Source organism: Anneissia japonica, unplaced genomic scaffold, assembly GCF_011630105.1.
Source record: "Anneissia japonica isolate Jap-2015-1 unplaced genomic scaffold, ASM1163010v1 scaffold288162_len571657_cov150, whole genome shotgun sequence".
Lineage (NCBI taxonomy): Eukaryota > Metazoa > Echinodermata > Crinoidea > Comatulida > Comatulidae > Anneissia > Anneissia japonica.
In genome coordinates, this window is record NW_022753254.1 from 524,018 (window position 1) to 547,054 (window position 23,037).

A 23,037-nucleotide genomic window follows, 5' to 3' on the forward strand; every position below is an offset into this window, starting at 1 on the left:
CTCTTATACACATCTGATGTGTATAAGAGACAGTATTTATACACCGCAGTCGCATTACGGATATATGAATAACCACTATATAACATCATAACATCGTAAGATAACATAACATAACACATATACCATGTGTCTCTTCTATAAATTATTTAGCAAACACAAAACACGTGCGCGTTACAAAACATGACATAGAGCCTATCATATTTCAAGTAAAATGGACGCATGGGAGCACTGTATCCAGGACCGGAATAAGCAATCCCGATGATTTAAAATGTATTTTTCCCTCCGTGTCATTCCGAAAAATTATATTCAGCAATACATAAAAGATACTCCTCCCTCTCTAAGTATTTTAAAATGGAATGTATTTTGACGTTTGAGTTGGTCATAGACTAACAGCTGTCCAAAAAGCGGGTAAGTTCAAAGGAAGTGACAGGTGTACGAAAGCAAAAATATAAACATTTTTTGTTTGAGTCTACCGTAGTCATTCAATACAGCGTTGTCTAAAATATCTACTCTTGTTTCTACTTTCGGAAAGTTACCAGCATGTGAGCAGAGATAGGCCTATGTTGTCAATTAGGCTTACTATGGGAAAAAAAATTAATAGCGAAATATTTAACTTCACGTCCGACAGCTAACGTTTCGATTGAATGGCATAAGTTTTTATTAGATTGGTTAAAAAATGTATGTTCGAATTATGCATAATGTTATACGTTTAGATTGAATGGTTTGGGCTTTGATTAGATGATTGATTTCTGCTTGGATGAATTGGTTTCGTGATTATTTGGATAACATACGTTTGGATTTTGGACGAACGTTTTGGCGTTTTGTCTAATGAATTCGTTTCTGAATGAATGGATTGATTATTATGATTTTATTTTTAAAGAATGGTTTGTTGAAGGTACGTTCGCCCTTGAATGGTTTGGGTTTTCGACGGGTTGGCTAACGTATTTTTGGCGACTTAGGCTTGCTGTTGTTTGAATTTGATGACGGGAACATACGATACTACTGTTGCTATACTGATGGTCTTGGCGTGAGCGGTACCGAATTGGAATAGGATGTGGGATGTAGACTTCAGTGCAGTGTAAAACCAACGCTAGGTGGCGTAAACAAAAAGCGAGATTTTGCTAAACTCTCATACTTTCGGCTAGGGGTATGTTTAGATAAATAAAGTTGCACGTTCGTGTTTACGCCAGGTTTTTTATTGACCTGGGTAATAACTAAGATAAAAACATCATGCAGGTGATATAGTTCATATATTTTATAGGGTATAAATATCTTAATTAATTTGGAGATTTTAGTGGACAAAATAATCTGTAAGTCTGAACTGTTGCAACTGTGTCATTTGTCCTTATAAACGAGAAATTTGAAAATTTCGACAGTATGTATTGATATTGTGGTTAAAGTTTTGATAAACATGTACTATTTTATAAGGAAGTTCCCCACCTCCCTAAATGTTTGAGGTTTGAGGAAAAAATGGGAAAAAGAACCGCATATTGCAAATTTAAATTTGAGCGCTATTTTCGGGCTCTCAGACTTAAATTGGAATGTAATTTCCATTTTTTCAAAAGAAAGTCATTCCCCAAATCTTCCCCTGAATATACAACAATAAGAAAAATGTTCTGAAGGGCTTCAGATCATGCAACTTTATTTCACTCATTAATTTGTGATTCTACACACTGGAAATGTGATAGGATATAAATTGCAATCTTGTAAAAATTCATGCTAATTGTGAAAAACGATGCTAACAATATGTGAAAATAAAGTATCACCAGTGATACTAATAATAATGATGATAAATTCAATTTACCCATTATTCAATCCAATCCAATACAGAATATTATTTGTATAATACAAAAATGTCGAGATACAAAAATACCATGAAGCAACAAGTACAAAAAGCATATCTATAAAAGTTTGAGAGGCTAATAACCTCTATGCTCCATCTTAACACCTGTGAATAGATTGCGTTACAACTATGAGATGAGTTTATCATCCCCTCATAACTTCATGAAAACATGACAAATTCTTTCAATAGTCTGTTTACATCATTCGATTACATCCCCTGAACACAAACCTCCTCTTTCATTGAAAGGTGTTGAGCATTAATGCAAATCCGAAGCTTATACCAGATTTGTAAGCCATAATTACTTGTAGCTTACACGACAATTACAAGTCAATTTTCTTGAAAAAAATATTATAAACATGCATTCTGTCAAGAGAGATAAATTCTTAATTAACTTTAAAAATAGTGGAAAATTAAAACAGTAATTTTACTGTATATTTAATTATTTTTTTTGTTGGCATCTAGAGTAAAAATTAAACAAATTTAATCAATAACTAGACCACATTATAGAGGGCGCTAGATGATGTAGAGCTCTACATTCACTTTCTTGGAATTGGTATAAAAAACTAATTTTCAAAAAGTCATACATAAGCACACATTAGACTGTCAATACCCTGCAAATCCTACACTATTTCATGGCGTAATTCGCATCATCATTTCTCCTTATGTTAAGGTGAAACTTTCCAGGAAACCTAATATCTTGACCACCCATTACTATTCAATATATACCACTTACTGAGGTATATATTGAATATATATATATATACCACTTACTATGGTGACCACAACTTTACCATATTCAAGTGTGATGAGATAATTGGAATGTGGTAAAACATGGCAAAAAATGAGGCTTCTTCAAGGTAATTTTGATTGCACAGATTGGAAAAAGTCCCATCCAGACCATGACAAAACATATGGTATGCCTAAGTGGTCACAATGACCTCACATCATGACCATATATAGGCATATCATGGTTAAAATAATTATTCATTTTGTCATACTGTATAGTAACTAAATAGTTAATAATTACAAAATAATTTGTAAAATTTGTAAAATTAATAATTTATTGTAGATTTGATGCATGAAACTTCCACTAGTTACAAATCTTCATTATATTTAATCTTGTTTTTTTTTTTACTCTGGCTTATTTCTTTAAATGTGAAATGCATAGAGGCTGTGAAATGCAGAGGCTGTATGCATTATGCGCTATACAAAAATAAATCTAATAATATAATTATAGGCCTAAATTTTTGTAGAAATTCAGGCCAGTAACCAGGTTCATGGTAAGGGTGGTTTCCTATATGCAAAGGTTAACTCAGAATTGTTTCTTTAACAAAAACCAAGTTATAAAAAAGTACTACTACAAAAAGGGGCTTCGGCTAACTACCTTCAATAATCAGTATAAGATCACATTTTCTCTCCTAAATCATCTTCTTTCACACTCCTTAATTTGAATGACACTTAATTTTGGTACATCTCCATCTTCATATCCTTTGAAAGTAAAAAGAACATTCATTAATTAATGTATTTTTTAACGTTAAATGTTTTGTAATTACAATGAACTATGCTTACAATACAAAATTTAGACACAAAACAGAAACTCTACCAATGATAAATATTGCACTTGCATTTTATATGAAACACGCATAATTATTGAATAAACAATACAAAGAAGTTACAAATAAAGATAGCAATTCATTCTAAATCGATAATTAAGAACAAATTTTGGCAATTACAATAAAAATATGGATTCAATCAATAAGACACATTATTATAATTAATTACTATGGAATTACAGTACATTTCATTAAAATAATGAACACTTAAACTGTCAAAAAATCAATAACTCCAGACAAAAAGCATAAACATATTTCTCACTAACAATATCAGTAACAAACAGCAAAAAAATTCAATATGGACAGAATAAAAACAGCAAAAATAGTTAATACTAACAATATCAGTAACAAACAGCAAAAAATTCAATAAAATAATAGATATCAAAATATGCATAGAATAAATAATAGCAAAATATTTCATACAAACAATATCAGTAATTTTAAAAAATTCAATAGCAATAATACAGTAAAAAAATACATATAAATACATACAATTTTCTCTGCTTATTTTTAACAACTATAAACATTATTTTTTTTTTTTTTTTAACAGTTGAGGGTATTCATAACACCCCTGTTGTGTACATGATATTGGCATTTAAATTCTGTTATACCTTGATAGCAAGATCTGTAGCTAACCATAGAGAAAATAGAACCTGATCTAAGTTGACAAACTTTGTGGAAAAGGCAGTGCTCACTGCCATATGCAAATTAGTTGAGCTTTTGTTTTGACTATTTTCTGTGCCACTAGTTAAGTAGTGTGTAGTGTAGAGCAGGGGCTGTGCTATGCAGAGAACTTTTAGCTTTTCTTGTGGCTGTATTGTTCCCCCAATCCATGTAGGGTTTTGTATTTACAGTAATTATTTATGTTAGCAGTTAGCATGTATTTAGGGCTGTTTAGGCTGTTGCTGTGTGGTCAATAATAATAGTTTAATACTGGAATTAAGCTAGGCTTCAACAGGTTATTTGTACTATGTAAGGCAGTGTTTAAAGTGGCTATTATACAGAATCATTGTTATTATTTATAGAAACTATTTATTTTGCTTTGATTGTAGTTTACCGGGTGAACAGGACTAATAAACAGATACAGACAATTTTGATTGTGCTACTTTGGTTTCGTCCGCGTCAATCTGATGGGGTTGCAAACACAACAACCCCCACTTCCCGCAATTTGTTAGGATAATCATCTTCATACCTGAAAATGGTGATTCCTCGCCATGGAGACAGGATACTGCCCAATCACATGCTTTCTGACTATCCATGCTAAAAAAAAAAATTATTAATATAATATTTCTACATCTCCACCAAATTCATACCAAATATAACATCATTTGTATCGTATTAATAACAAAACCTAAAGCGTTATCGAATAAATGACACAGTATTTGTTAGGGAACATAGAAATTTGAAGAGAAGATTTAATCCTAACTTAGGTATCCAAAACTTGGCAATGATGTGTGACGTAACTGCTTATTTCTTCTACTGTTAATATATATTCTTCTAAAGAATTAAATTAGAGAATTATTACTTGTTGCTTGTAAGCTGACCACACTGGACATTTATTCTTAGCAGAGGGTTGTTGAGAGGATCCGACACCTTAGTGACATGGGACATTTGTCTATAGTCTATTACAATAGAATGGTCTATTTACTGTAGGCCTATTAAGCCTATGTTATAACTGTAGTATTACGTTACTTTAATGTTATCTTTAAGGATTACAAATGATGATGAATCACATTATATCATTTAGCATGTTTACTATGAAAATAATAATAGTTAACAATATTAAATGTGGCCTTGACTACTACTGTTCTAGACCTTTAATTAGGGCCCTATAAAAACTATTATTAGTTTATCACCCTATCTGGGCAGGAAAAGTGATGAGGGAGGGAGGCTTTTTTTTTTAATTTTTTTTTTTGTAAAACATGATTTAGATAATGCAAACAATATCTACTAACTATTTAATAAAATAAAATTAAAAAAAAATAAATAAAATAAAAATAAAAAAATTTCAAAAAAACTTTTGTTTTACAAAAATTTTTTTTTTCAAAATTTTTTTTTTCCAGTACCATAGAAGGCATGCGTGCGAGGGTGATAAACTAATAATTTTTTTTATTGGGCCTAATATCTTTTACTGTGTTGTTTGACGTACACATATGCATGTTATTTACAGTAGTTACTATTTGTATCATTGCTTAATTCATATAGACTAAGAAAGAATGTACAGTATGTATGCTTAAATACACTGTATATGGGACAATGTTTTTAGTCCCAAAGGTGTTCTATTGTATCATACAAAGTTGTGTAATTTTGTTATTAATAGTATATTTGGATATTCACTTTAGCTCACTTAATAATTTTGGCATGCACATTTTGGGCATGTAAATCTACCCATAGGCTAAACTTTGTATTGGTTTTTTTCTCAACACTTTAATTTGCCTTACCTAAAAACATTTGGGACCAAACTTTTCTCTTATGCACCTCTACACCACCCCATTTCATCATTCCTCTACCTCCACACTATACCATCATTTCCACACTACCCTAACCCTCTGTAATACTCCACTCCTGCCCCCCCTCCCACCAATTCTCCTACTCAAAAATAAACACTTACACAACTATTGCCATTGCATGATTGTCCGTCCCTTGAAATATTTGACAGCTGTTGACAGTGCCGTAGGTAGAAAGCGCCCCCATCAGATCAGTTTCAGTTATAGTGTAAGGAATATTTTGAACACACAGTTTATAATTGTCCTAGTTTTAAAGAAAAATAAGTATACATAGAACTGATGAAAAAGATGAATGTTAAAAAGTATGTAAGGTAATGGTGGAAGGTAAAACATAAAGCTACAATATCAAACAATAATCCTTGAAGGTTTATATAGAGCAAGAAAAGATTCTGGAGTCAATATACAGGTAATACAATGTATTCTTGATATTACTTATTATAGATCAATCATGAAGTCATCACTGCAACTCCCAGTGTTATTTGCCTATCCCCAACAGTGAAATATTTCTTCATATAGTGCACACTTGGCTTGATCTTTTTTAGGTTCGTGTGTAAAAGACCAATACAACGGTGACGATTTCAAGGTTAGCGTTTCTACGCCAGGACTACGATGCGTGCCTGCGGAAAGAGAGGGCAGACACTCGCCCAATCGTCGTTTGTTGACATGTGGTAATTGAAAAATTACTTTTATAAAACAATGTTGATTAGCATACAAAAAATTAAGGAATTCATTGAATCAATGGACTCTAATCAATTAAAGAATGAATATTGAATAGGAATATTCTAGACCTATTTAAAGATTCAAGGAAAGAAATTAGATGTAGGATTAATAACTAACATTAAAAACGGTGATTGACTTATAAAACAATTAGTATAGCTGTATACATTGCACATAGGTTAGATTTAATGCATTCAAAAATTGTTTCAAACATTAAATCTAACCTTTGTATAATAATTTTCCGTTAGTGTACTATGTGCAGCTCTACTAATTGCTTGTTAATATATTTATAGTTTGATTGTTGAATTACAAATTTGTAAATTCCATGAAACCAAGAATAGATATGATTTTCACCTTTTGTTTTTGCTGTTCGTCAGTTTTTTTGTCATCTTTGTCAACATCCAAGGCTCCTGCATGATCACCATTTGTGCTTAGCAACTTTCTACCAACCGACTTAAAATCAAGAAGAATTTCTTTACTTTCAGGTTCTGATTCCGATTCTTTTGAGCTGTCAGGACTCGTCTTTTTGGAAGTAATCGCTGGCCATTCAACCTTATCACTCACAAAAACACTTGCATCTGTGGAATTATTAATCGTTGGCCACTCGTTCTTATCATTCACTGAAAGACTTTTAACATCATCGGCTGTTGAGCTAAGCGCAGAAAAAGACGAGGAACGACTTCCTTGGGAACTGCGTTTTTTGGCTTCAGGCCAATCAAAGATATGAGGGTCAGAGTCAAAAGTTTGTACAGACCTGGCATTAGAAAGTTGTTTAGAATTTTGATGACTTTGGATATAACTGTTGAGTATACTGATTTCATTTTTGATTTTCGAAGACAAATATGATGATCCACTACTTTCAGCCTTTGGTTTTCGGGTCTGAAAACAAAAATTAATATTTGAGTACATTTTAAACAAAAGTAGCACAGTTTGATATATTAATATATTGGCAAGGCCCAATTCATGGTCCTATGCAAGTTCAAAAACATCATTCTGAGCACTCTGAGCATTCTTGGAGTGGAAATACGAAATACGAATGAACTTTATTATCTTTCATTATCAATGCCAAAAAAAAAGCATCTTCAGTTGGCAAACGCAAACAAAAAAACGTTAAAATCCAGAAGAAAATCTAAAAATTTCATATCATTATTATGATTATCATTTTAAAACATCATATTCGAAAATACTATATCGTTATTTTATATGAACGTAAGAATTAAAAATATGAATACTGTCATGGAAAAAAGAATTACGCAGATGGTTTGTGTTGTTACGGTGAATGTTGAGCCTAAGACCAGATCTGTTTAATGAGTACAGCCGGGACAATATTTGAGTTTCGTCTTCCTTTATAAGCCTAACCTTATTTAGTACTCGATTATGATACAATGACTTAAAATCAACAAGTTTGACTCCAATTATCTTACTTGCTTTTTTACAGATTTTATCATATTTAGCTTTGTCTTTATTTAACATGTTTTGATAAAAACAAATGATGCTACGAACAACTGATTCGAAAAAGGAGAGACGAATAAGTTCGGTATCAACACCTAAAATCTTCATTTGACGTACAAAGTAAAGCCTTTGGCTGGCTAAAAATATGCTTTGTCTACATGTGGGGTCCCATGTTAACTTGCTATCAATATTGCAACCTTAAAGTATTTGTACTCATTTAAATGTTCGATGTCGGTATCATTTATAATAATCAACTTTAAAGGATTATGCTTAAAATTCTAAAATAGTGAATTATTTCTTTAGTCTTACTTGGTAGCTTGGTGGTTAAGATGTCGCACTTCAAACCCAGGGTTCTGGGTTCAAACCCTGTTGGAACACAGGAATTTTGGGAGTTTATTATATAGTCATATATCTAAATTATTTTTTTAAACCTATTTTACATTACAAAGTGTCTTATACATCCACAATACTTATTATGCTTTGTTTCACAACTGAAAAACATCTCCACTTTCTAAGCCCAAAGACTTACAGTATATTACATTATATACTAGAAATTGCAAATTGCAAGTGAAGTGCTGCGAAGTACAACTGCATATAAATGTTCTTCGAACAAAATGATTTATGCGAGTCAAGTGAAAATAATGAAAACTATAAAACAAATAATATGAGACACGACCCATTGTCTATATTAGAACACTTCTCATTGGGTAACAAAGTCGTAATTTTTCATTTTTGTTACCATCCTAGTTAGTCTAGGTCTAGAGTAGGATAAGGCTAGCGCAACATGCGGACGTTGGTACGAGTAGGTTAGTCTACAAACATCGCCTAAAGTACCCGGCAGAACGAAAGAAGGAAACTCCGCTTTTCAGTCGTCTTAGGTGCTCGTTTTTTGACAAACAATGACCTTTCAGAGGTCAAATTGCTGTCGAGGATATGAATTGGCTGCTTCGCAGCAATTACATACACTGTAATCAATATTTATTGAATAACAACTTAAATACAGCACAAAATAGTATGTCAAATTAGTTTCCCATTGACTGCATATAATAAATAAATTAACTTGTATGAAGAATTCAATTATATTTAATCCAAAAAATATAAAATATTAAAATAATAATTTGCCAATGGATACGGAAAATGGTTGGCGTAGCAGTTGTTGTTCAGGGTCGGGTTTTGAGTCTTTTTCTTTGGAGGCATTTTGCTTGTCTGCTTGGGAGACATTTTATAAACATTGCCTCAGAGAGTGTTCCTCGGCACAGAACTGAGAATGTATTCTATATGTGCATTATAATATACAGTGCACCCTCTAATTTAAGACCCTGCTAATTTCGAGACCTTTCCAATTTGAGGCTACTTTTTCAAAAAACAAAATATCAATTCTTATAAACCAGCTCTGTTAAGACCGAATCCCATGACCGGCCAAAATTTTCAGGTCCTAAATGTGGTCTTAAATGGGAGGGCAAACTGTATAAAATACCTTGCACAGCCACAATCAATGTACTATTCTCAGATTTGAACCCACAACTTTCAAATTTACAGCAAATAGCACTTAACATGTGGTACTGTACCTTTCCATTCTCTATATTTTCCATCAGGAATTTTGGTAAACGTATAGTCATGGGGTCGATTGGTTTCATTTGACCTCTTCCAAGCCCTTTCACATACTTCGCAGGAGTCGCCACATTACTTTCACCACTCCTCTGGTTGTCATAGCAATCTACTTCTGCATCCATTTTCTAATAATGCAGAAAATGATTTTGATGGAATATATTTTCAATCTGAAATGAACAAAACGCAAATGTTACATTTCATGGTTCATTGAGGAAATGCAATTATAAAATACAGTTTTTTACCTTATAGTTCATTTCGTATTTGGTAGCACAGTACACCTTACAGTGCCGGATCCAGGGATTATAGGCCATAGTTCTCACAGATGCTGGGTCTATGCTACCACAGCCCCATTCTGATTATGCCACCTCCAGATGGCCGGAAATGCTACTCTCAAACTTAAATTTGAATATAATTTTTCTGTCTTTCTTTCTTTCTTTATCTTTTTATTTTGATAAATTTAGGGGGGGGGGCCCAGGCTGACTGGGCCCAACTTGAATCCGCCACTGCCTCACGTAAACTAAAAATCTAGAAAAAGAGTTAATTAAAACTTAGGTAATATGGTTGATCAAAATACATTTAAATACAAAGAACAAACAGAAGAAATCGAGATAACAAGGATGATCCAAAATGGTCAAAAAAGTAAACCTTATTCCGTTCTTAATTAACGGTGAATTTCTATTTCCATGTCTTTTAATTCCTAATGATCTATCTTCATAATGCATGATATTGCATCTGTGAGCTGCTATTTCCTTTTGTAGCTTAAGATCGAAATTATAGTTCTAATCCCTTAAAATAAGTATGAACTCATTTCTAGGAAACTTCTGATTAGTTCTAATTTCATTATTTTGATGAATAAATACTCACAAGACGTTTTAAACTGGTGTTTTCAAATCACAAGTAGTGGAGGATAGACAAGTAAGGGACAGAATACTGTACAGTATTTATAAGGCCTAGTCTAAACTGGGGAATCCCCATGACCGGTGGGAAATTCCCACACACAATAGGAAAAATTATCCGTGTTGCCAGTTGGTGCATTTTCTTGTATAAAACAAATACTTTACCCACAATCCTAAAGGTCCACTGATTAATCTCAGATAAAATAATATAATACATACTCCAAGTATTGAAATGCACGCCATTGTGTCGGGATTCAATATTTCGATATCAATTATTTGATTTCATCATCAGGAATCACAATAGTAGTGTAAATTGTACCAGGTCGCCCTTAAAAACTATTTTCCATATTGCACTACCAGGCAATCTTTAATACTAGCTAGGTGGTACTTAGGACTAGGGGGATCCTTTTTTCATCCATCCAAACATAAAATACTACTAAACACAAAAACACTTTGACAAAAAAAAGACAAATATATATGGTGGCACTCCAGCAGAACAACAATACCATAAATAAACAGTAACAGACATCTTCGACTTGGCTTTCAACTGTCTCTGTCTAGCATAGGCCTAGCTTAGTAGTAGGGGCTGAGCCCTGTACTGTATTGTAGGCAGCCTTGCCAAGGAGCCTACTCTCTAGTAGGTACGGTAGTAGTTAGCCCCCCCCCCCACTCCCTATTAGTAGTGGCCTAGCGCCTTTCTCTACATTTTTATCTCATTCTAAAAACCCAGTTCTAAAATTAATGTAGGCCCTAGGCATACTACAGCAACTAAATTTCAACTAATTCTTATTTATAATCACTAGGAAACCACCTGACAGATATTGGTAATATTTACACATGCACGGACAGCATTCATGAGGAAAAGAAGCAGCACAACCTAGCCCAAGCAGCCCATGGCTGCCCCCTGCCATTAAATCAGCGCGAAATATTTAAAGGACGACTGAGGTCAAAGTTCATCTCTGTTGCCACCACGTGGACGAATAGTCTGAAGTCTTGTAATTTTAATTGAATTGTATTAACATAAATTTGATCAAAATGTCAACAATGAATTTTCAAAAGAGTTTCAAGTCAAGACCACCTGATAAAGGAAGCTTTCCTCTTGATCACGAAGGTATTTTTTGACCAACTAGGCCTAGGTAGGCCCCTAGTTAGGCCTAGGCCTAGGCCTAGCCTGCTAGGCCTAGTCTAGCCTAGGCTACGGCCTAGGGAGTCTAGTATAGGCTAATAGTAGTAGGACTAGTGTAATAGTAGTACTGTAGTAGAGGGCTAGAGCCGGCTGTAAGTAAGCGGTGTCTAGCTAGCCTTTTAGTGGGGGGGGGGGGGAAGGAAGGGCACTACTAGATTCTAAACTCCAACAGAGCCTGGCTAGTCTAGTCTCTACTAGAGGCCTGGTCGTAGTCAGTTCAGGTGTTATGCCATATGTTCCATGTACAGTAGTAGCTTAGGTCCCACATTTCTAATTTAACCAGACCTCTGCTAGATGCGAGTGTCGAAGTTCCTATGCAACCACTGGTAAAATAACACCATTTTTAATTTAAAAAAATTTTTTTTTTTTAAATAGTGAAAGTGCAATATTTTAAATTGTTAAATTGTACGAATATGTTCGTGTTCTTGGTTTGTGTGTTTTAGACCTAAAAAACAAAAATGATAGGATTTATATTACTCCCCAAAAATTTGCTTGTAAACAACAAATTACGTATCAATAGAACCCAGTTTGTTTTGTATATAATTCTCAAAAAAAAACCAAAAAAACAAAAAAAACACATTGAACAATAAAATGAGACTTCGAATAACAAATTTCTATTGTTTTTATGACGAATACAGTATCTATAATTAAAGTTTTTGGAGTGTATCATACAACCTCGATACGATTTCAACTGTGTACATAATATTTAAACACAAGTTAAACAACCATATCCGATAAACAGGCAGTGGAATGTTTTCTTTCTCTGATTATCTTCGGGGCCATAAACGATAGTCTTATGGTGATTATCAAATTGAGGTTTTGCAATGTAGGTAAAGTGTGATGTTTTGTATAGGACGTTCCCTAGAGTCAATATACAGGTTTCGATGACAGATACTGTACCGCATTCCATAAATGGTTTTGTATTTTACCATATGGTTTAGTAGTCTTTTCAAGAGTTGGGGGGGGGGTATTTATGTCATTAGTTATAGCTTTAATATTTATCAAAATGGAAACTAAATAAATAGGGCACATTGTCATCCGCTTTCGCTTGGGTATGAAAATTCATAACAAACAGATGTCTGGAAAGTGATTTTTGCCTCTTTACAAAGGTCAGCTACACGCATTCGTTCAAGAGTCGATTAGAAAGGTTCCTCTGCTTGCAAGCATAGGAACTGAAAAGGAATGTTTGCCATTTATTTTTTTTCTTTAATGTGCTTTTCACTTTTTTCAGTAAATTATTTTGATTTGTTTTATAGGAATGCCATCTGTTTTGGCCGCAAACTAGTTTTAACATCCAGAAAATCAGGAAATTCAGTGTATTTTGGATTGGATTAGATTTATTTGGTGTAAACACCAAGGATAACCCACGAAAGTCTGAAGAAGACTTATTTCCAATGGGGTCCTTCTGGTGGTGATTGAGACAATCCCCTACTCTTTTACGAATAGTGTAGCGTTCTCTAAAGTGCACACGGGCCATAAAGCACACGGTACCAACGCCTTAAACCTCTCATCTTAAAGACGGTGCACTATTGTAAACTTGCATTTGAGCCCTCTAGCTAAAATACTAGGAGAACAGCATTGGGAATTGAACGAGGACCTAGAGATGTCCACGGTTCAGCACACACACAGTAGCTACCACCAGTTTAGCCGACTGAGCTAAGCTGCTCTCTTTGTCTTATTTTAAAAATATGCACTAGGAATTATGCTTGTTTCTTGAGTGTTACTGTATGTCTGGACTAGGCTTCCCTTGGTGAATTGATATAAATATAACATGTTTTTTTTTGCATTTTCCCAGTCTTTTTATTTCAATACGCATATTTATTAATATTATAATTATCAATTTAAAATACAATATTTATTAGTTATTCAATTACTTGAATTGACTGAAAACATACAATACAGAATGTGTTGCATAAATCGCAGCCAAACTTGTTTGCAGTGAAACGGTTCTACACCTTATAACTGTAATACTGTATATAAGATTTTCAACTGGCTTTTCCCCCTATATTTTGCATAGGCGAATGTAAGGATTTTAAGATCCGGTTTATGGACTGCATGCAAAGAAGTGGCCAACAGTCAAGTGAATGTAGGCTGGAATCTAAGGCATATCTGGAATGTCGTATGGAAAGGTATGAATAACGATCATGGTACATATCAAAGTAGAACATTCGGGACCAAAAATGTGTTACCTTAATAATAGGATGTCACCTTAATAGGCGCTGACTTAAAAGTCAGATATACTTTTCCTTGTTTAATGGCCATAAAAGTGTCTACTTATTAGGGGTGTCCCAAAGGAAGTGGTTCTACTGTATTTCACAAGATATTGCTTAATAATATAGCACTTCAGATTCAACATTTACTCTGCCAAAACTTAAATTTTGTATCTCATTTTATGCACATGGAAATAAATCAAATCAATGAAAAATCTCATCTCTTTTGGTCACTTAGTATTTCTGTTTTTATTATATAAATATTACAAGGTACTTTTATTTTTAAAACATTTTTTCATATATGATGTTAAATCTTATGCACTAGTAAGTCTTTCCTAATGTGTGTTAAATGCACCTCTAAGAAAACTTGATTGATTATTATTTATTATTATTATTTATTATTATAATAATTATTATTTTATATTATTTATCAGTTATTGTACTCGTACTCTAAATGATATGTATATTCTTCTCCGTAAAAAAACATCTTTTCAATATTGTATAAGATTTAGTGGACCTGAACTTTGGAATAGCTTAACATTATATGTAAAAGAATCTGTATCCAAGAAAAGCTTCTCAGTTAAACTTTAAAAATATTTTATATCTACTTACTGAATTTAATTTTTATTTTAAGATATTTAACTTGTACCCATGTCAGACGACATTTCTTGCAATTAACTTTTTACTTTTTATTTCTTTTAAAGTGCTTTTTATTTGCTCATTTATTTGTTTATTTATTTATTTATTTATTTTTTGTCATATTGTCTAGGCATCCCTGCCACAAGCTTTTGCTTTTTTGGCTATGCCTTCTTCAAATCATTTAGCTTGCCTTACATTGTACTTTTTTTTCCAACTTGAAGAAAAATGTTACTTTGATTGATTAATTGATTGATTAACATTGATAGATTGACACTAGTTCTTTTAAAATTCAAAGTTCTGGTTTCCCCTTCTCCTAAGGCACTTAGTCATGCCATAACAAACTTAACCTCTCCACCCTTTAATTTTTCCTTTGCTTGAAGTCTTCAGAGGCTATAGGTTTGCAATGCATTTCTGATTTCATTGCTTTTCATGAACCTTCCCATGCATTAAAGTATATTCTAAAAAATACAATCACTTTTATATTCGTATATGCAATGAAATCATGCACTGAAATATCTCAACCATTTGTCATTTTTGAAAGTACACGTCTACTATTGGATGCATTTAATTTTTTATTTCATTCATTGTAAGTCTTTAGGACACAATCACCTTATATACATCTGAGTAAAACCAGTTGTTTTGTTTTTGTATGTGATTGCAATTTTGTGATTCTGGATAATTGCCTTCAATGATTCTTTGTCATATTAAATAATTTAATTTTGAATCTATACCAATTTTCAGTGGTAAGCATGTTATTTCGTTCACCTGTTTACAATTCTTTTATTCCTTTCATGTTCCCAGGGATCTTATGACAAGAGAACCTTTGAGTAAACTAGGATTTGCTGACTTAGTTGACAAGAACGCAAGTGCTTCAAAAACTACAGAATCCGGCAAAGCCTCGTGACATATAAGAAAAAGCATTGCATACGTACAAGCAGGAACAGTGACTGAGTGTCCAGAAATAGATTGCTAATGACTTATACAATCCTTGAGTTTGTATATAAATAGAATTCTATCATATCAGCAAGTCTCGGATCTGTATGCTTTTCTGTTCTATGAAAACATTTGGTTTCCAATTAAAGATAATTGTTGCACTTCCTACAACATGTACACTTGCCAATTACAGGAGAATGTAATGGTTGATAAACTATGGTTGAGACTAAATCCTGGCGTCTGAGTGTATTTCAACCCCTGGATGCAATTGGATGGCAATAACTACAGCTACAGTTTACAAATACAATTTTTTTTTTTAAATCTATATTTATACTGGATAACATACATAACATACTGTTAGCACAGAGGGCTCAGTTATGCTTTATAAACTAAGTGTCTCATTAACAGAATATATGAGTATTGTATTAACTCTGAACAGTGACAACTGTGCGGCCATAATTGATTAAATGAATCAGTTATTAAAGTCAGGCTCCGGAGGAAAAACATTTTTTGATATGTTGTAGAACTGATTTTTCTAAGACAGAAAAAAAATTTTTGACGAAAAACTGGGGAACGGTGAATGAGATACAGATTTTTTAATATTTAAAAACTGGGGGAAAAGGGGCGTAACTGACCATTTTTACACCTTATTCCCCCAGTTTTTAAATGTTAAAAAATCTGTATGTCATTCACCGTTCCCCAGTTTTTCGTCAAACAACTTTTTTCTGTCTTAGAAAAATCAGTTCTACAACATATCAAAACATTTTTTCCTCCGGAGCCTGACTTTAATAAATCAAAAATAATAATCAATATTAAAATTATATAGGTGTATATCAATTTAAGTATTCATTATAATTGATTAAACTATTTTATAAATCATCTTTTCTCTAATTTATTATCGTCTTTCTGTCTTAGTTTTATATAGATTGATCCTTTATTACCATATTATATATTGTTATATATATTATCATATTACATTGATCTTGTAGTACTATTATTATTATTTATTTTATTTATATATTCATTAATCTGTTTTATTTATCATATTTTTTTTCAAACAGGTGCCACAATTGTAAAGGTATTCTTTTTGTTTGATTACTTTTCACCGCATCATTGTCGTATTTTATTTACGTTTAATCAGTGAATTTTGTAAAGTTTGATAATGAGGCTTAGGCAAGAGGTTTTTTTTTATACCTTGTTCAGTGAACCATCTGACCACAATAATGGTGTTTTCAAATAAAAATCAAATTTTATTTTTTGGCAGTTACGCCCTCTGCTCCTCTGAAATCTCCAAAAATAAGATAATGTATGTATATTTTTTCCTTAATTATATAAATTTAACATTTATCATTCTCATTAATACATTGTTTACATTCATCATTAAAGTTATATTTTTGTTTTCTCATCCGCCTATATTCTTTGGCAAATTTTCTTTTTCCACACTTCTCCGACCATGTTAACAAATATAAGTTTACTAAACAAGGTATTAAAAAAATCTCGACTTAGAAGCAAAAGGTGTGGAAATTTAGAAGTGAAATTCACCTCAGACCTGATCATGGTGGGGCTATAGTGCATGTGGATGGGAATGATGGACCACGTATAGGCAAACATGCTGATGTCACGCTGCACAAGCATTAACAAAATAATGTCACTTATATTAACGTTTTCAATAAAGAAAATAAATAGTTAATCAAATATAGCTTTTTTGAGTTTGTATAATATAGTAGTATTATTTTTGTACTTCAGTAGATTTTATCATTCCTTATTATTATTATGACACTATATGTCGCTCTATGAGGAACATAGCGCCTTACGAAACTTGCATTTCAAAAGAAAATAAAAACATGTTTAGTTAAATAGTTTGGCATTCTTCCAATTTTATTGGTAGTATGTGATTCATATGGAATCTTAACTCAATTCTTACATTGACCTTAATATTATTCATGTGAAGGCGAGATTTTGGAAATGCAACGCATTATCTGCCTCAGACACGCCACGCACCTCAAACTGTGAAGTGTACACTGATAACATGTCTGCCAACTTTTTTTTTCACACATGCTAAAACAGTAGACTTCATAGGCATAGGCAGTGACTTTCATAAGCGGCGGTTTGACTTGATCATGAGGAAACATGTTGATTACTGTACAATTGTTTATAAGTATCACTGAGGTTTTGAAAATTCATATACCAGGACACCCAGTCAGCCTATATGGATTCTGAAAGTTTTAAGAAAATTATGGTTCTTTCAAGGATTTTTAACATTTAGTTATTAAAAAGTTCTCCCTTTTTTGTAGGCTACAAATTCGAGGAGTGATGTATTTCCCTACCTGATGTGTTATCATTCTGAATAATCAGGTGTAAATAACCACTAGAACATTGAGCTTGCGCTTACTGACTAGTGTTGAATCCAATCCCCAAGTAGCAGCAGACACTGACACTAGTTGGTGGTCTAGTGATTATGACACCAGGCTATTTATCCGAAGGTAGTGGGTTCAATTCCCATCCGAATCATGAATTTTTTTTGCAAGTATTTGGGAATGTATACAGTACGATCGTCGGGTAGGGGAATTCCTGACGCAAACATACATTGAAACTAGAAACTCTGAAATTAATATAAATCTTGCATTTTCACACAGTTATATGTTCTTTCTTACGCAGCCTTTTTTTTTTTGTTTATTAGATGTGATGTGTTTTGAATGCATAATGACCCATTATTGATGTGTGATTTTTCTACATTTTGCCTTTCCTCTACCTAACATACCGTAAAAAATCTAATAAGTGACTTTCTCAAATAAACGCCACTCTCGATTAAACACCACAATGAAACCTCTTTATAAAAGATGCAACGATTATTGGGTCAATTATGTAGGTGTAATCTTTACTAGACTCTTTAATTTTAAATGTCAGAAATATTTTAGTTTTGTACCAAAAACTTCCTCCTGTTTTTTTATGTTGCATTAGTGATTATACGGTCTGTTAATTTAATATTAAATTTTGCTGTAGTACATGCTCAAACATAACTTTCCCATGTCTGTATCATCATTATTAATAATAATTAAATATTGCAGCATCCCTGGATATTGAGCACCCAATAATCCAGCTGAGCAAATTAGGATGTCTGACATGATATTAGAATCTTTACTATAGATGCAAGAGGTCCCTGCGTCTACAAGTTTTGGTAGCCAAAACATTACTGAGGGTCTGAGACTGCTTCTGATTTAAAGAGAGAGACTATGACAATGCGCATTTCAAAACAAAGTGGAAAATACAGTACAGTACATCTACATAGCCACCCTACAAAGGGCTGAAGAGATACTGTACCTTTAGACGTAGCTACGAAGATAAAAGCTATAGGAATTCATTTTCAACCTAAAACCAAGAATCTACTCTTATGGTTGCTCAGTCACCAATCCCTCCAGGGATTGATAAGATCATTGAAAAATTATGCAGGAACATAGCGCATATTAACACAATGTACCAGTTAATAAATAAAGGTTACATCTTTTCATTTTGAGTTTGTTTCGAGCCTTTTTGAGGTAGGGACGTATAAGCTTCATTTTCCAAATATTTTCCCAGTCAACTTTGCCAAAGCCGACTGCATAAGTAAAAAATTCATTGTTTTACATAACATTTAAAAATTACGAGTGGACTAAATATTTTTTTAATTATAAAATGGAACATTCCATATCCAATCAACGATTACATGCCTCGTGTACTTTGCTGAGTGAATAAAAATAAAAACGATTTACCACATCAAATTTGTATTTGCCGAGGTTGACTGCAGGGGCAGCGCTAGTTGGGGTCCAGGAGGGCAAAGAACCCCCATCGGGGACCTCTGGATCCCCCTGTCTGGGAATTTCCAGCAAGGTCATCAGGGAAAAATCTAATCACAAGCACCGCCTAAGGCAAGCATGCCTTACTCAAATTTTTGAGATTAAAATCTTTTCAGTGCTAAGGCATGTGCAAGGTGTTGTATACTAGCATTACGATCGTATGGGTTGCAGGGGTGGCACCAGCTCTTTCCCGACAGGGGGACTATTACCGTGACTTTTATCTTGCATGGCTTTCTATCAAATTATCCATTTTAAATAAAGAATCCCATAATTAACACATAATTTTATTATTGTTTAATAAGAATTCCCCAACACATAGGCTTCCCCGGCGAATCGCTCCCAATGCTCAGGTGTGGCCCCCTTGTTGTGGAGCTTGGACCCCTCGTCGGGGAATTCCTGGCACCGCCACTGATGACATGAAAGTAAATGTCTTGCGTCACCAAAGAATATGGAGTCTGAAAGTGGGTCGCCACCTAAAAACGTTGGAGAAGTAGGGCAATATAAGACATGCAATGCTACTGTGAATGAGGAATCAGTATAAATACATGTGTCATGTACGAGGGAGTTGTATTCATAGCATCATGACTTTGAGTCATCATAACAAACCACAGCAATTTCATCAGCTGTTAGTATGTTTTTTATCCTAATACTATGCATGTTTATATTAGTTAAGGACTTGGTTGACATTTCCAGCATTGTGCTAGGACTATAAATGAGGATGGGTCAGGGACACATCGAGGTGTGTGGGTGCAAAGACCCAACTGGGGACTTGTTATTTAAGGGGGGAGTGTTGAGGTGTTCCCTTACATAGGTACACTCACACTTGGATAGATGTTTGACTACTAGCAGGGCGAGAACCTTTTTTGCCACCACTGGTGGCATACTTTCCTAAAAAATATTTTGCAACCACATGCACCTCCCACTGAAAATTTTGCTGAGCAAAGCAATTCTAACATTTATCTATCAAAACACCACTTGATTCTAGTCTGAACAGATCGTCATTAAAAATGATCCATTGCGTGCACATCGTGGCGTTGCATCCTCCATAGAATCACGTCGGCCGATGGCTGTCGGGCACAGTGAGGGTTTACACCCAAAAGGCATCCGGCACTGAAATTATGCTGAGCAGAAAAAAAAAATCACTTATTCTATTGAGATTCTATCAAAATACCACTTGAAAATCTGGTGGCTTTTATTTTTCTTCAGTCATAAAATTTGTTTATATCTATACACTCTTTGCTAAAAATCAAATAGTGTGCTCTTAAAGCAAAGCACCGTCTCTTTTAAAGAAACTTCCTCTTGAATCTTTAATGGCCACTTGGCAATTCCAAATCACTCCCATGCCCTTCCAAAGAGGAAACCCTCACCAACTTGGTAAACCCTGAAACTCCAAAGAAAATTAGCTGGGAAAAGGAAACCGTATTCCATTTAAATGTTGGAACAAATTCAAAGACAAATCTAGTGGGCAGATCTTGAAACACCCACACTTAATACATTCTAATGTTTGTTTTCATTTTGCACACACAGGAAGATCAAGAGGAAATTGAATCAAATTGATTGCAGCATAGCTACAAACATGTAGGTCGAAAATGCAAAGCAGAACATAACTCGCGATCAAAATATCAAGTTTGCGAAGGTCTTGCCTGCAATGTCTGTCCTTGAGTTTTAGCCACGTGCGTGGTAAATCTCCAACCTGACGACTGTTTGGTGCTCAGAAGACTAATTTCTCCTCAGCGTGTAATTATTTACACTTAATTTGACAACAAGGGGGTCAGAGAACTTTGATATTAACTGCTAAAATAGTTTGTAAATTTATGTATGATTTTCTCATACAGATGTTGCCTCGTTGCATAATGCAATTTCATATCCTGCACACCAATTTGCAACATGTCCGTGTGTTACCAAAACAAGGATTTAGAATCGGCTCGGAGCCAATGTGCTGCTCTCCTTGAACCAAATTATCTACTGTAATTGATCAACATATCAATAAGTCATCTACCAATCAATCAATCAAGAAATCATTGATTAAACCATTAATTAATCAAACAACATATCATTATGTCAGTGAACCATTAAGCCAAACCAAACCACTAATCAGTTAATTGACCAATCAATAATTAAATCAATTAACTAATTTAAGAAATTGACCAATCAATAGATAAATCAATCATTTAAAAAAAATAAAATTCAAATTGAGTCCAAACCAAACCATAATCAGTAAATTGACCAATCAATAATTAGATTAATTTAAGAAATTGACCAATCATCAATAGGTAAATCAATCAACTAAAAAAAAAGAAGTTCAAATTGAGTCCAGGAAGACCACAAATTTTATTTCCAAAATATTTTTAAGGAAAGTCATTATTATTATTATTATTATTTCATTTCAATCTAACTGCTACAATTTTTTTTTCATTGTGATTCCATATTTGAAGTACAAGTTCCTGAAACTTTTTTATCATAAAATGCAAGGCATTGTAAAAGTGCATTTGCCAAAACCTCTCGTTGGTATTTATTTGCACTTTGGTACACGCCAGCCAACAGCGGTGAAATCTGCAACATACTATCGCCTTGCTTTCCTATAATGTCCGAATCATCATTAAGAAATGCCTCCACAAGTTTTTGCCCGCTTTTTCGGCGATTACCGATCGTCAAATCAAAATGCCTACACGTAATGGACTCTGACATCGATACAGCTTGTATTTTACTGCACCTTGTGTTTAATGTAGCATAGAATAGACTCTCAATAGCACGTAAGAAAATGTACACTTGTGCGACGGATTTGTTGTTGTTTAGCTGTACATATCGTTTATGCTCCAATAGATAAAGTTCAGTGTCTGGAAGCTGACTGATGATGTCATTGGCCTGCAACAGAATATAAAACATCAATTTTTTTAGTTTCTTTAATCATATTAAATCAAAATTATTAATCAAAATCATGAAGTACATGGTTTTGAAAGTTGTTGTCCTTCTCACAAAGCTAATATATTCTACAGATTTATACAAATATTAAGATTAAAATTCCCCATAACGAAGAACTAAACATGGATAAAGTAAACAGAGAATGAGATTAGCCAAAAACCCACAATTGTAATAAATACAGGTCTCCCTCCAATTAAAGCTGGGGGAGGGGGGTGGGGCTTAAGACTGCGGTTTCCATGGTATTTAGCAGCTTTGGTCTTTAATTAGAGTAATAAAGATGAACAACATTTGTTAACTTGGGACCACAGAGAAGTGGTCTCTAATTGGAGGGGTCTTCAATTAGACGGGGAGACATGTAGCACAGTATAATTAGGGTGTGAAACATCAAAATTACCATTTGGAGTAAAAAGTCAAGCATTTTAAATTATTACTTAGAAACAAGGATTGTCAATAGTGAATGTGATTAGTTGTATACCGCACTGCAAGTGGCAATCCTCATCACAAGATATACAGTACAATAAACGATCCTCATATGAGGCTCTGAAAGTGGAGCTGCTTTTTGGTTCTGAGAAAATATCCTGTCACTTTCCAGGATTTGAACCTAGGACCATGAGTTGGCAGGCAATCATCTTAACCACTAAGTTAGAGCTTTATAGCTGTCTCTTTTAAACATCT

The 23,037-nt window shown here is 33.6% G+C and overlaps 3 protein-coding genes across 6 annotated transcripts in view; 1 reads left to right on the forward strand and 2 right to left on the reverse strand.

Annotated features, from left to right (window-relative positions):
• Window positions 1-2,818: 2,818 nt before the first annotated feature.
• Window positions 2,819-11,598, reverse strand: LOC117122808. 4 transcript variants are annotated; one of them, XM_033268559.1, is made up of 6 exons: window positions 11,475-11,598; window positions 9,701-9,910; window positions 7,035-7,559; window positions 6,068-6,207; window positions 4,649-4,716; window positions 2,819-3,331 (listed from the first exon to the last, which is right to left on the reverse strand). In XM_033268559.1, exons 2-6 carry the CDS (start codon window positions 9,863-9,865, stop codon window positions 3,267-3,269), a joined length of 963 nt encoding a protein of 320 aa, XP_033124450.1. In that variant the 5' UTR covers window positions 9,866-9,910; window positions 11,475-11,598; the 3' UTR covers window positions 2,819-3,266. The 4 variants fall into 4 exon arrangements, with proteins under 4 accessions (XP_033124450.1, XP_033124451.1, XP_033124452.1 ...); XM_033268560.1 differs by having other exon boundaries at window positions 11,451-11,582; XM_033268561.1 differs by lacking the exon at window positions 11,475-11,598 and adding an exon at window positions 10,608-11,196.
• LOC117122810 (cytochrome c oxidase assembly protein COX19-like) lies at window positions 11,565-15,922 on the forward strand. The gene is made up of 3 exons (XM_033268563.1): window positions 11,565-11,750; window positions 13,843-13,954; window positions 15,476-15,922. Exons 1-3 carry the CDS (start codon window positions 11,675-11,677, stop codon window positions 15,576-15,578), a joined length of 291 nt encoding a protein of 96 aa, XP_033124454.1. The 5' UTR covers window positions 11,565-11,674; the 3' UTR covers window positions 15,579-15,922.
• A 4,669-nt stretch (window positions 15,923-20,591) lies between these two features.
• Window positions 20,592-23,037, reverse strand: part of LOC117122814 — a 24,865-nt gene continuing 22,419 nt past the window's right edge. Inside the window, exon 4 of the mRNA XM_033268574.1 lies at window positions 20,592-22,305. Coding sequence (XP_033124465.1) covers window positions 21,853-22,305 — 453 coding nt within the window. The 3' untranslated portion in view covers window positions 20,592-21,852. The remainder of the gene's footprint in view (window positions 22,306-23,037) is intronic.

Excerpts from the sequence above, each read along its gene's own strand:
- LOC117122808 (XM_033268559.1), bottom strand. The coding sequence starts at position 9,865 with ATGGATGCAGAAGTAGATTGCTATGACAACCAGAGGAGTGGTGAAAGT. Across the intron at positions 7,560-9,700 it reads AAAATATAGAGAATGGAAAG|ACCCGAAAACCAAAGGCTGA; the intron begins GTACAGTACCAC and ends TTTTGTTTTCAG. Across the intron at positions 6,208-7,034 it reads ACGAACAGCAAAAACAAAAG|GACAATTATAAACTGTGTGT; the intron begins GTGAAAATCATA and ends CTTTAAAACTAG.
- LOC117122810 (XM_033268563.1), top strand. The coding sequence starts at position 11,675 with ATGTCAACAATGAATTTTCAAAAGAGTTTCAAGTCAAGACCACCTGAT. Across the intron at positions 11,751-13,842 it reads CTTTCCTCTTGATCACGAAG|GCGAATGTAAGGATTTTAAG; the intron begins GTATTTTTTGAC and ends TATTTTGCATAG. Across the intron at positions 13,955-15,475 it reads CTGGAATGTCGTATGGAAAG|GGATCTTATGACAAGAGAAC; the intron begins GTATGAATAACG and ends TCATGTTCCCAG.